The 14,936-nt window shown below is 37.4% G+C and overlaps 1 protein-coding gene across 1 annotated transcript; it reads right to left on the bottom strand.

Annotated features, from left to right (window-relative positions):
- Positions 1–9,026: 9,026 nt before the first annotated feature.
- LOC112732613 (uncharacterized) lies at positions 9,027–10,706 on the bottom strand. Its single transcript, XM_025781377.3, has 3 exons — positions 10,498–10,706; positions 10,291–10,420; positions 9,027–10,196 (listed from the first exon to the last, which is right to left on the bottom strand). The coding sequence occupies exons 1-3, from the start codon at positions 10,628–10,630 to the stop codon at positions 9,467–9,469; spliced, it is 993 nt and encodes a 330-aa protein (XP_025637162.1). The 5' UTR covers positions 10,631–10,706; the 3' UTR covers positions 9,027–9,466.
- Between the last annotated feature and the right edge of the window lie 4,230 nt (positions 10,707–14,936).

Below are 14,936 nucleotides of genomic sequence, written 5' to 3'. Positions count from 1 at the left end.
GAGAAACCTGACAGAGGTCAATGCTTCTTGGGTAAGAGAGTTTTACTGCAATTACTTTAAAACTTCACTAGATGCAGTAAACCTAAGAGGGAAGCAGATACTGGTCACTGAAGAGGCCATTGAGGATATTCTGAAGCTTCAGCCTAAATCCGATCAGTTCGATGGTTACCAAAAGGCTGAGGAGGACATGCGCTTCATGAGGTTTGACTGGGATGCGGTCAAGGCAAGGATAGCCCTTGACCCGACTGTCCCATGGGTCATGGGTCAGAACACCACCATGCCTAAGGGAATCAAGCGGATATACTTAAATGATGAGGCTCGGCTCTGGCATCAGATCCTAAGCAACTTTGTTATGCCAAGTACTCACGAGACGGAGCTACCTGCCGCTATGATCACCCTCCTCTGGTGTGTGATAGAGGGTAAGGACCTGTACCTGCCACGATTCATCCGGTACTACATGGCCAGGGTCTACGTCAGAGGCACTCTCCCCTTTCCATATCTGATTACCCAGCTCGACTGTTGAGCTGACGTGCCTTGGGAGGATGCTGATGAGAAGCCACCTGCTGCAGAATGCAAGAAGATTATCCCTCACAGCAGGAACTTTCTGGCTTTGGGCTACAGACTTCCATTCTTCACTGCCCCTGATGAGACAACCACACCTTCAGCTGGCCCCTCTTCATCTACTGCTACCCCAGCTACCACCACTGTACTTCCACCTGCCTCAGAGCCAGTTTATCACCTCGTGCACTGCCTATTTCAGCAGCTAGACCAGATGGAGCGCCGCAACTGGTGCCGATATGAGAGATCTGAGCGTCGCAGCAGGCGACGCTATGAGCACCTAAAGCTGATGATACGATCTGGCGGCGACATCCCCTCCGAGCCTGACACACCATCAGAGCCATATGAGGAGGCGGATGATCATGAGGCGGAGACCATCCACAGAGAGAGGCTGAGCAAGCAGGCCCGAAGCAGGTTACGCCACAGTAAGAGGCCCCGCATCAAATTCAGGCTGCAGACCCAGAGGTTTCTATATAGTCAGCACCTCCTCTGCAGCAGGCAGACCCTCAGGCCACCACCGCAGAGACTCCAGCCACATATCATTCCAGTGATGACACTCCTTCACACCCTGCTTGAGTGAGCATCAAGGACGATGCTTTATATTAAGTGTGGGGAGGTCGCCATCTCTGGCATATTTTTCTTGGTGAACCATTACAGACTCTTTTTATTTTATTTTGTTATTTTTCTGTATTTTCATCTTTATTTTTATTTCTCAGTACTTATACATTGCTCTTTTCATGTATTTTTACTCTATTTCTGCATTTTGCACTTTAGTTTATATTTTAGCCAGTTAGTTTAGTTGCAATTCTAACTTATTAGTTATAGAATATGTGGATTAATTAGTATAGTTTCCCCTTTTAGTATATGATAGTTTGGTTTAAATTGAAAATATAAAGGAAGTAAACTAGAGAGTTTAATATAAAAAACAATCCACACCTTGTATATATAGCATTACATGTTAGTTAGTTAACAACATTTCATCAAAGAGAAACACTAAAACTTTAAAGCCACCCTAAGGTTTACATTGAGAATAATGGGAACTCTTAATTTTTCACTTGCATGACATATATAACTGAGATATGATTTTTGAGCTCTAAAAACACACAGCATGTGAGTTTTGAGCTTAATTGTATGGTTACATTCAAACCATAATATTTTATTCTTGTGTGTTTCACCCTTCTTTTTTATTCTGATGTTCTTTACTTTGTTTTAATCTATATGTCCAATTATAGAATATAGATACATACCAAAAAAGTGATTGAGGCCATTGTTTGATTCTAGCTCACTCCCAAAATTAGCCTACCTTTTACATCACCCTTGTTAGCCCCCTTGAGCTTTTAATCCCCTCTTGTTCTATAAACCACAATACTAGCCTTAAGCAGAAAAAACAAAATAAAAATCCCAAGTTGAATCCTTGGTTAGTTTAATATAGAAATTGTGTATTGTTTAAGTGTGGGGAACCTTATGGGAACATGGATTATAGAAACAAAGGTAGAAAGTTAAAAGACATTTCAAAATAAAAGTTTTGAGAAGCATGCTCATGTGAAATCAAAACAATTAAATTACCATGTGCATTATATATATATATAAAGGGGATACAAAAAATTCCCCAATTACAAAATAAAGGAATCAATGCACATGAGACAAAAGTTAAAGTTAATATATGAGCTTGCAATACAAAGTGAGAAAATTTGGGTAAATAGGTAAAGAAACCTTTCAATTACAAAATATGTATGTTATGTGAGATCTTAGACTAATCAATGATTCACTTATTAGCTCACTTAGCCTTATACATATACCCTTACCTTTACCTTGGCCTCATTACAACCTTAAATAAAGACCTCATGATTTTTGTATGTCTGTATTCTGTAATTGTTGATTGGTTAGATGAAAAACAAAGTTATAGAAAGTAAGGATAAAAAGAAGAATAGAGTGATTAACCCAATAAACACTGAGTGACTAGAGAGTAAACACAAAATCCAGTGAGGGTTCAATAGCTCATCAACATATATCTCTGCTTAAATTGTTAATTGTCTTGCAAGTTTGTACAATATTTTTCTTTCCCATCTCAATTGTAAAAGTGCTTTAACATTATCTAAGGTTTGGCTATGCATATATGATTCCTTGAGAATGTGAATTAATTCAACTACATGTGAGTTTTATATACAAGTGAATGACAATTAGAATTGCATGATTCATTTAAGTAGTTGCATTTAGAATAAATTGCATTGCATGAGATTCCACCACTTTAACTTTAACCTTACTCTTTATCTTGGATTTAGCATGAGGACATGCTATTGTTTAAGTGTGGGGAGGTTGATAAACCCATATTTTATGATATATTTTGTGTCTAATTTAAGTGATTTATTCAATCCTTCACTCACTTATTCATGTTAATTGCATGGTTTTACTTTCCCTTCCTTATTATGTGATATATGTGAAATACATGTTTCCTATGCTTTAAAAATAATTATTTTAATTACTCTTTATTACCATTCGATGCCGTGATTTGTCTGTTAAGTAGTTTCAGATATTCTAAAGGCGGGAATGACTTAAAGAATGGAAAAGAAACATACAAAAATGGAAGAAAAGCACAAAATGGAGTTTTTGAAGAAACTGGCAGTGACGCGAACGCGTGGGTGACGCGGCCGCATGCCTGGCGCGAAGAGAGCGCGACACGAACGCGTGAATGACGCGAACGCGCGTCTTGAGCAGAACGCAGATGACGCGGACGCATGACCAAAGCGAACGCGTGATAAGGAAAACTCCAGATGACGCGACCGCGTGACCCACGCGGACGCGTGACAGAGGCCATGCACCAGAAATTATAGAAAATGCTTCCAGCGATTTTTGAAGCCCTTTTTGGCCCAGATCTAAGTACAGAAAGCACAGAATAGAGGTTATAAAGTGAGGGAATGCATCCAGTCAAAGGGGGAGTCTCCAATTATTCACTTTTCATGATTTAGATGTAGTTTTTAGAGAGAGGTTCTCTCCTCTCTCTCTCTTAGGATTAGGATTTAGGATTTTTTTTCTCGCTTTCATGATTGCCCCTTTTTATCAGGTTCAACATTCCTTTTAATTAATTATTTTCTCAATTTAAATTGTGAACTTTTCTATGTTATAGATTATTCTTTTAATTAATGTTATTTGAGGTAATTCAATTTATGATTGCTCTCTTTTATTTATTTTACTGTTACCTCCAATCTGAAGATATTTTTATTTGAGTAGATTTACTTTTTCCCTTTTGGTCTTGGTTAAGAAATCAGTAACTCGGGAGTTATCAAACTCAACGTGATCAATAATTGTTATCTTTGCTAATTGAATTGAACTTCAATAATTCCAGTCCTCTCTTAGGAATTGACTAGAACCTGAAGATCAGACTAATCAATCCACTTGACCTTCCCTTGCTTTAGTAAAGGCTAACTAAGTGAGATTAAGACTCAATTCTCATCACTATTGATAAGGATAACTAGGACAGGACTTCCAATTTCTCATACCTTACTAAAAGTTTATTTTACAGTCATTTACTTATTTTATTTGTAATTTAAATTACTTGCTCCCTACTTTCAAAACCCCAATTTACAATCTTCATAACCAATAATAAGAACATACTTCCATGCAGTTCCTTGAGAAGATGACCCGAAGTTTAAATACTTTGGTTATCAATTTTAAAGGGGTTTGTTACTTGTGAAAACCAAAACGTTTGTAAGAAAGGTTGATTGCTCGGTTTAGAAACTATACTTACAACGGGAATTTATTCTGAATTCTAAACCGTCAATCTTCAGTTCTTCAGACAGCTTAGGAATTCCTTCAACTTCTTGTTTTCCTTCCACTTTTGCATGCTTCCTTTCCATCCTCTAAGCCATTCCTGCCATGTAATCTCTGAAAACACTTAACACACATATCATGGCATTGAATGGTAATAAGAGAGGATTAAAATTAGCTAAATTAAGACCAAAGAAACATGTTTTCAATCATAGTACAAAGTTAGGAAGGAAAATGTAAAACATGCGAATTATATGAACAAGTGTGAGTTTAGTGGATAAAATCCACTCAATTAAGTACAAAATGTACCACGAAATAGTGGTGCATCAGTGAGTCAACAGCTGGACTACTGATGTGGCACCACTACTGTCACGTGGTATTATCAGTCACCCCACATCATCATCTTCATCCTCTTTCTCATCCCTATCTCCCTCTTCTTCCCCTACCCTCCACTACCTCTTCCTCTCCTTCCCGCCCTCCACCACTTCTTGTTGCAAGTCCCTCTACCACCATACTATCCCCTCTGATCTCCTCCTCTCTTCCTCCACTTTTACTGCCACAGTACTTGGAAGTTCCAGAATCCAGATCTAGTGTTCTTCTATGAGTTTCTATCGTAATCAATTGGTACAGTTCCACTTTCAGAATTGCACTACCACTATCTCTATCCCCTTATCAAATAGTTGGTTTCTTGTTATTCCTTATTGGCAAATCTATGAAGTTCTGTAACATCCTAACTTTTAACACCTCGTGATCACACTAAAAGTCCTGGCATTACCTATCTCTACTCCTTTAATTTCATACTATATTTATTTAATATTGAGCATTCACGAATATAAACCAAATATTTAACTATGAAAACAAAAAGTCTTTTTCTTTTAACCATGTAAACACATCAGTATAATCACATAATATAATACATATATATTGTTATCCATTCCATCCTCAAACTACAAGTCCTATCCCTCTAAAAACTCAAAATAACAAATGGCGAATGGGTAAAATCTCAACTAAAACAACAACTGAAAAATACAACACATATATAAATAAAGCTTTATACATTGGTCACGGCTTCGCGCCAAAGCTTCCTGAACCTATACTAAAAAGAAAAATATGTAGGGGGTGAGAACATTATCCTCGCAGGTTCTCAGTAGGGAAGAAAATACCATCAAAGCAAAGCAATACTTCCAAATAGAATTAATTTCATTATAAAACAGTTTATCCTTGAAATAACCTTTTGGAAAAGCTTTGTGAAAAAACTTATTTTGAAAATTCGTAAAGAAAACTTCTTTAGTTTACAAATCAGTAAAGTGAATAGTTTAAAGAAATGAAACTACCAACGACGTGCCTAAGGGCTTCCTATCCAACATACATCGCTCACTCATATCCAACTAATACCTAAATTAGAGTAATAAGATAGTGCCTAGTCCATCCTGCCTCAACCTCCATCACCACATATCAGAAATAACCCTCAGCGTCACCGTCGCCATCATGAAGAATCTCTCAGTTGTCAAACACAGACAAAACAATGTAAAACATACACAAATAGAGAGTACAGATAGAGCAATTAGATCAAATAACGGATAGATATAATTACTCAGTTAAGCAAACTAAGAATAAGATTCACACCCAAACAATACACATAAATGCAAATGATGCATGCCTGTCCTATGGCTAATGAGCTCATCTATCGATTATACAGCCAACCCACATGTCCAGTAGCGAACCCTAGATAGTCCCTACATGCGTGCATCTACCAAGAGGAATTTTACATCTTCATAGAGGAACATCTGGAAATGTATAAGTGTCCTCCACAACTTACGACGTATGGTCAACATTCCAACTGGGAGCAAGCTGGACAAAACCATAATCCTTGCATCTACCTTAAAAGATCAAATATCAACTGGGGGCAAGCGGGACATAACCACAATCCTTGCGTCTATTCCAGGATCTTAAACTATAACCCAGAACAAGTGGAATCACTCCACTACATCTACCCAGGAAAATACGTTTCACCACGTCCTGGAGCAAGCGAAATCACTCCACTGCATCTACCCAGGCAGGTGTACCTTATTAGACTTAGTCTCATTGTCATGCTTATCCTCAATCACAATCCTCATAATCAATCAACATCACCCCTCATCATCATAATCATTCTATCTCAACCACATCCCAGAGCAAGCGGAATCAAGCCCGCAGCAATTCTAACACGATAAGTCCCTTTTTCCCCTCAGTCCGCAATAGCATCGGCTACATCCACAGCTTCGCTTACTTCCGCAACAACAGAAACAACTTTAATTGCAATATGAAACCTCGATAACTCAATCCTAAATCATCAATTTTGCAAAATCCTTAATAACATACAATAGAATGCTAACGGCGAGGGTTCCGAAATAGAGATACTTACTGCAACAAAAGAACAACGTAGTAGCAACCTCTGAACGAATTCGGTAGCAACTCTAACATCTATCCCAAGCAACAACGACGACCAGAAGCTCGGTGACAGCAACTGTAACAACCATGCAGTAACGATAATATTTCCGGAATTCAAAATAACGGAAACCAGAAGTAAAACCCTTATCGGCAGTGGATCTTGGCAACGACAGCGCTGTTTTCCGGTGACAGAGACTGCTTCTCCCTCTCCCATTCGTGACCAAGCACGACGGCGGAGGAAGTTGGCAGCGACGGTGGAGGTCCACGATGAAGACGACGATGGTGGCTTCCCTTGATGATGACGACAGTGCGGATAGCAACAGCAACGGCGATGAGCTTCAATTGCAACGAGGAACGGCGGAATAGCGCTATTCTTCCTCTCCTTTGGCTCTTTCCTCCGCGTCAACACCAGCGACAATGGTGGCAAGCAGCTTGGCTACGACGGTGGGGCCCACTAGCACCGGTGCGTCCCCCTTTCTTCTTTTCTTCTCTATCTCTGTTTTCTTTCTTTCTTTTCTAAATGAGGGGCGGCTAGGGTTTCTTTGGGTGATGAAAAAATATGTGTGTTTTAGGGTTAGGGTTATATAAAAATTAGGGTTTTGTTAATTTTAAATCAAATTAGGTTATATTGTATTAATTTTGAAATGTAATTTAATTTCTCAAAATTACTTTAAAAAAATATTATTTAATTATCAATTTGTTAATTGTCTTTTAATCAAGTATTTTAATTTAAAATTAGAGATAATATAATTAATTTTCTTTGCTTATAAAAATTAAAATATTAAATTCTAAAATCTCAATTATTTAAACTAAATCATATAAAATTCTTATTCTTTTACAACTACTAAACTTTATAATTTAAATATAGAAAATTATTCAATAATTATAAAATTAAGTAAAATTTCTATTTTAATCATCAAAACTTGATTTAATTATTTTTTAATAAAATAATTTCTGAAAATAAAGTTTTTAACAAATAAATAAATTGAATTAGCTCAAAATAAGATTTTTCAAAAATTTTGGGTCTTATAAGTTCATTTAATCTTACAAGCAAATGAGTCCTTATTGTTTTTCTCCCGATGCTCGATTCATCGCCGTAGCCGTCGATTACCACCTCATCATTCGGGACACTCTCTCTCTTTCAAGATTTTTCAAACACTCACTCCATCACTTCAATTTCATTCATTCTCTTTTTTCTTTTTTATTGTGAATTTGTACCAGGATTCTAAAACCTTTGATTTTGTTTTGTGGATTTAGCTTCTTCATTGAGGTGTGATTTCATTGGGTGTAACAATGTGAGAATTTAGATGATTTTTTTGGAATGTGGAGTTGCATTTAGGTTTTTCTATCTATGATTTCTGTTAGTGTGTGTTGAGATTTTCAGCTTGAGTGTGGCAAGTGCTGTGACGGTGAAAGTGGAGGAAGAGGGGAGGATATCAAAGGGAGTAGTATGGTGGCAAAAAAACTTGCAGCAGAAAGTGATAGAAGGTGGAAAGGTGAGGGAAAGAAAAATGGAGAAAAAAGTGGTGGAAGATGGGAAAAGAAGAGGGAGACACAGATCGAAATAGGGATGAAAAAGAAGATGATAATAATAATGTGGGGTGAGTGATGATGCCACGTGCATGTGATAGTAGTGGTGACACATCAACAATCTGGCTGTTGACTCACGTTAAAAATAAGTTGAAAGACTAGTATATCACCTAAAGTTCAATCTAAAAGTTTAAATTAGTGCACTTGAAATTTCAGAGATTAAATTAATGTACGAACTAAATTTGGAAAACTACTTTTAGGATTTAGTATAAACGGAGTGAAAATTTTGTGGGGATACATGGGATGAAAAAAAAATGGCACCACTGAAGAAGAACAAAGATGTGTTGAAGGGGAAGGGTTTAAGAGAATTAACGTAGCAATGGCGAGAGCAATTCGTCTCCAGCCTTAGCATGGCGAGAAGAAGAGAATCTCTTTTCTCTCTCGCTTTTGCGTTTGGTGTTTTTGGGGGTTGGTTGGGAGACATGCATGTGAGATAAGTCAATGCTTTTTCACTTTTTATTTTGGTCTTTTCTTTTTACAAGGCACCGTGGTTGTTGGAGAATGGAGATACATATATCTATGTATATAAGCAAAATTAAAACATCATCATCATCATCATTCAAATTAAAACCACCGCATGCATATATACATAGTCAAATATCTTCAAAATCAAACTAGCTATAGCTGATTAATAAAAAGTTAAAAACATACACACATGCATACATACATAAATGGAACATATATAATAATACAATAATGTATCCATTATTATCATTCTCATCATTCAAAAACCTCCTTTTGTACAGTCAAATATATTGCAAATTGAAGCTGCTTTGCTTTATAATCCCCCATTCAAAATCAAACTTTGCTGCTAGCTATACTTGCAATAATAGCCTTTATTATTTCCATCATTTTTCCCTTTTCCCACTAAAAAACACCCCAATAATAATAAAATTACACACATTTTGTAAATATAATGTATACATATATCATATTCACTCACTCGTTCACTCGCGTTCCACAATCTTTACAAATCAGCAATCAAAAATCAAAGAAAGAAAAAAGGGAGCAATCTCTGCAAAGTTTCAGAAAGCCTGGCCTGGAATTTCACCCAAGTTAGAGAAGTCATTTAGAAAAAAGGAAAAAAGAGAGTATGCATGTAGGGACACATCAGAATCTTCTCTCACAAAGGAAATTGAGAAAGAGCACTAGTTTTATTTGATGAAGAGTTTGGTGCAAGTTCTTGTTCCCCACCAATTGGGCCTTCAACATTGTCCCAAAAGAGAAAGTTAGGACATTGTTGGTGTGTGGATTCAACCCATGCATTCAACTGATCTTGTTGCCTCTGCAATTGCAAGCAGTCTAGAGCACCATCTCCTACCTCCTCCATGCTACAAGATTGCACCTCAACCGGTACCATGCTCTCCACGTTCTCTATCAATGGCGGCAGATAATTGGTTGTGTCCAATCCCACAGCAACTGCGAAAGTTGTTGATGGAGGAGCAGCAAGTGCTTGAACTGGGTTCTGGTGGTGGCTCAAGTTCCATGTTTCAGAACTCAAACCAACATTAGCATCTTGGAATATTTGATCAACTCGTAAACTGTTGTCTGTTGTGGTCCCATCTAGTGAACTAGTGTCAAACATAAATAGTGGGTATGTTGAAGAGAACAAGGATTCTTGATGAAGTGGTTGCTTTGGTGTTAGATTATCTTGATGAAGATCTAGTAGTTGATTGGAATTAGTATAATTATTATAGCTGAAGTGAGAAGAATGATCCACACTAGTTTGTGAAGATGCATTATTTGTTGCCGCTGAAGAAGGCTTTCTTATCTTCTTCTTGATCCACGAATTCCAGTAGTTCTTTATTTCATTGTCAGTTCTACCAGGTAAGTGGCTTGCAATGTGCGCCCATCTGCGTGCATTATTATTGTTTCACAAATTCAACAAAAAAATAACAAGAATCAAAATCTTAGAACGAAAAGAGTGATGAGAAGAATTCAAATTACCTATTGCCTACGACACCATGGAGACTTATGATTAACTTCTCCTCCTCTGGTGTAAACCTGCCTCTTCTAATATCAGGCCTCAAATAATTAATCCATCTCAGCCTACAACTCTTTCCACACCTTTGAAGCCCTGATAGATCATGCAATTAATACATATTGAAACGAAATGAAAAGAAAAGAATATATAGTAATCGATAATGGATGTACCAGCTTTCTCAGGGACTTCACTCCAACAGCCATAGCCATGAGTGGTAATGTAACGAATGAGTTTCTCGTCTTCCTCAGGGGACCAAAGGCCTCTCTTAACCTTCTGTTGGTTGCAGCACGAATGGTGACCCATTGCATTAATGAATGTGTAATATAATACCTGGATCGCGATTGGATCTTCTTTCTAACTCTCCTTAAAAACAAGAGAGGGAAAGTACAGATCAGAGCCGGAATATATAATCCACAACCAGATGGGACGGGACCCACAACTACTCCATCTAACTCTAAAATGACCCTCCATCAGATTTACTACTCCTTCTACTATCTACTACTATACCTAGTCCCTCTAATTTCTACGTACTATAAGTAATAGAATACTGTTACGTTGTTAATTAGTTACTCCATGCACCCCCTTCTTTCTGCTATTTCCGATCTCCGTTTTCCCAACAACTAACCTCATCACATATCCTGAAAGTGACACACATGTCATTCCTATCACCTTGTTTACACTACTACTTCATTCCGTTTTTTCCCTAACACTATTATTATTAACCATCAACTTAAGAATCATTTGTATACCACGTCCATCTCAAATATTACTAAAGCCAAAGCTAAGCCAATATAGTTCATATTTCCTAGCCATCACTCCGATTTAATTATTTATAAAATTATCTTATGTGTACATTAAAAATCAACTATTAAATCATAAAATATATTTTAAAAATAAATTAAACAATACATGCATATTTATATTTCATTTGATAATTGATTTTTTGAGTGTATATAGTATTGTTATTTTTATAATCGATCTTAATTAATATCTTATGTACATACATCAACACACATGATATATAGATTATACATGCCAAGATGAGAAAGTACATTAAGGCACATACATAGTGCGTGTATGTATACATTATGCATGTGTGTTGTATAATCAGGTCAGGTGCTTGTTACCCTACTTGCTAGCTAGCTCAATATCAGAAAAATAAAATAAAATAAAAGAACTTGATTGTGCAAACATGCATGAACCTTCCAGGAAAAGATATATCTTATTTTCGTCTACTTTACAAACATGAAAATGAAATCTTTATAATATAATTTTGCTTTCTTCTCACTTGAAATAGCCCTGATTAAACATTCAAAATGTTTACATCTCAAGGCAGCAGGATGATATCTTTAATTAAATTTTAGTAAATGTGTATTGCTGACGGTGTTTGTGCATCATGTATATATGTATTCGGAAAGCAATTGACATTTTGTTAATTCTTTATTATATATTTCATGGCTTCCAGGAGAATCCTGAAGGCAATACATATCCATACACGTGTGAGAAGACAGAAAAATAACAAGTTCGTTGCTTTATGATTTATGATTTAAGCAATCCCAATTCTTTTCTTTTATTGATTTGATATTGTGTATGTTTAATTTAATTTAGAAGAAATCGTGCGAATATGATATCGTGATCTACATGTAACATGATTGTCGTCAAGCCTGCTTTCATATATGAAACCAAGTTTCACTCTGTATATATTTCGGCAATTGAAAAAAGTTAGGACCCATATGCACACGTTAAATTCCATCAATTTAATTGGTTTTAAATTTGTCGGATAATTGGGTCTAATAAGGTAAGTTATGGCTGTTTTTGGCTGATTTTCTTTGGTTACCAAATATTTTCGTTAATATATAAGATTCAATTATTTCAATCCTGGCCCGCTACGTAATTAATAAAGATTCTACCAACTCCTGTCAATTCTTGTTTATAACTGTATTTAATGAAAATATCTTTGTGGATGTGTCTAATAGAAGTGTCTTTTTTATGGCTGGATTTAATAAAAATGTCTTTGTGGATGTGTCTCCTGAATATGTCTCTTTATACATGTATCTTTTAGTGGAGGTGTTTTTGATCGGATTGAAAAGGTAGAAATGAAATAGAGAGAGCGCCCTGCGGTAGACATCGACGATGTAGATCACGAGGGAGAAGGTGCCGCGGTGGTCCTGCGGAGGAAAAATTGCGCATGCAAAGCACGCGTTGAGGCGACGGGGATTGGTTACAGATGGCACCGACACTGCTCAGAGGATCGTCGAGATGGAGGTCGCAATGGCGGCGCAGACGCAAATCACTGCACGCATTCCAAACAGTACAACTAACGGCACGACGCAACAGCGGCAGCTCCATGGGGAGGGGGTTTCGCGTCGCGGTAAAGACGACGGTGGTGAAGGCTCCATGGTGTGACGACGAAGATGACAGTGGCGGAGGGAATGCAATGCGGCAATTGCGGAGGCGTAATGCGGGCACTGACTTTTTTCGGTGACGGAAAAAAATTAACAACGGAGAGCTTGCCAGAGATGGGTGAGATGAAGTGCACCAGACATGAGTGAGATGAAGGGTTGCGTGACACATTCAGTAATTCACGCCGCAGCTCTCCTTTAGGCAGTTACAAATCCTCGTCATTCAAGTTTTGATTTAATTTAGGTCAACTCAATCCTAATTTTAATTAAAATATAATAATTAATTATTATTGGTAATAAGTTGACAGATATTATATTGGTAATCTATACTTTTTTTTCAATTAAACGTATTCTTAATTATTGGTTTAGATATCGATTTTATAGTTGTAAAATTCGAAACAATACAATTATTTATATATATGTGTGTGATTTTTATCTAACTCTCTTTTTTAAATAAAGGGTAAGTTATTTTTTATGATATATTTAATAATTATTAGATGAAATAAGTTTTGTCATCATGGTTAATAGTAACTGTTTCGAGGGTTACCTGAAACTGTAGGTCGATCTCGGACGAGATCTTCTATACTGGTCGGAGATGACGTGTCCGGCTGATGGATGGCGGCCGGAGCTGTTGTGTCCGACTTGTTGGACTGGCTTATGCTGTTGTGTCCGACTTGTTAGACTGGCTTATGCTGCTGATCCTTTGTCACCGGAGGGTGGTGGTACCTACAAGGGACTCCGATGCTTAAGTTAGCCAGGGTATTAAGCAGATTTTTAGTAGAATCAGAGTATGAGTTATACCTGGGTGCTCTAGTGTATTTATAATGGTGTGGAGTGACCTTTCTGGAGATAAGATAGTTATCTTATCTTATCTTTGAGTGAGGTCATCTTATCTTCAAGGGAACCGCCCTTATCTCTATATGCTTGGGCTGCCTTTGGATTTTAGGCCGTGTTCCTTTGTTTGGGCCCTTATTGGGCTTTTCTGGTGATTTGGCCGAGCTCTTTTGAGAAGAGGTCGGGTAGTCCTGACTTGAAGAGGTCGGTCGACTTGTCGTCAAACATCTTGGGTCAGACAGCTCGATCCAGGGTATGAACAGTGTCCCTGCTTGAGCTTGGTCTTTCTTTTGAGGTCGAGTCTTAGTTTTAGGACTTCGATCCTTCTCTGGTGAAGCCGAACTCGAGTATTTTGTCAACTTCTTCTTTGTAGAGTTTCCCTTTGAATGCGAAACGTTTTTCCTTGATTTTTTAAAACAAGCGTTCCTTTCGCTTTTTTGAAACGCACGTCTTTCTGTCTTGGGAACGTGCGAGAGTTTTTAATAACCCATTAATTCTTCCCTTTGCTGTTTTCCCCCCTTTCTTCACTTTGAATTTGCAAAAAGACCTTTGCTTTCCATTTTCTCTCTTCTGCTTCCCGAAACTCCATTTTCGCCTTTCTATCTTCTGGTTTGCCTGAGATTCTTTGCTTTTTACGTTTTTTGCGCTTCTCCTTGTGACGCTGCTGGTGACTGTTTTGGTGCCCTTGTTCTTTCGAAGGGTGATCTTTCGGTTTCATTGTTGCTTCAACCTTTCAGCATTCATCGTCTCCTCCTCTTTTCAGGTTGGTTTTCTGTTTCTTTCGTTCTTTCTTAACTATTCTTCTTCCTGCTTGCATTGTTTTATTTATGAAAAAATTTTGATCTTGCTCGAATTTATGTTGGAAAGCTTGAACCTTTTTGTGTCGTTATGCTTGATTGTTGTTGTGATGTATGTTTTTTGGAGTTCCTTTTCCTTGTGTATGCCCCTTAGCTTTTTCCCTTATAGTTGATACTTTTAGGGTTTTGAATGTTGTTATTGCGTCAGTTTGCGTTACCATTTTTGAAATTTTGGGATGATGAAACTGTCTGATTCTTTGAAAAAGGATTGCGCCTTTCGGTGATTTTGATCTTGTTTTGATGTTGACAGCTACTTTTGATGGCTTTTTGAATTTTGTGGCTTTCTTGTCGGAGTGTCACTTTTGTTGAAAAAAGGGTTATCTTTGAAAAAGGGTTATCTTCTTGTTAGGAGGTGTAGAGATGTAGGCTTGTAGATTTTTTCTGAGTCCTTGTTCCATAATTGCCTCCAAAGAATGCCTCTGGATCTTTGGTATGGGTCCTGGGGTGTCCTTTTTGCTGTTTGTGTTGTTCTTAGTCATATTTGTCCGAGCTGATTTTTTTGGTATGGCCGAGCTG

Source organism: Arachis hypogaea, chromosome 13 (genome assembly GCF_003086295.3).
Source record: "Arachis hypogaea cultivar Tifrunner chromosome 13, arahy.Tifrunner.gnm2.J5K5, whole genome shotgun sequence".
Lineage (NCBI taxonomy): Eukaryota > Viridiplantae > Streptophyta > Magnoliopsida > Fabales > Fabaceae > Arachis > Arachis hypogaea.
This window is presented reverse-complemented; position numbering and strand designations above follow the sequence as displayed.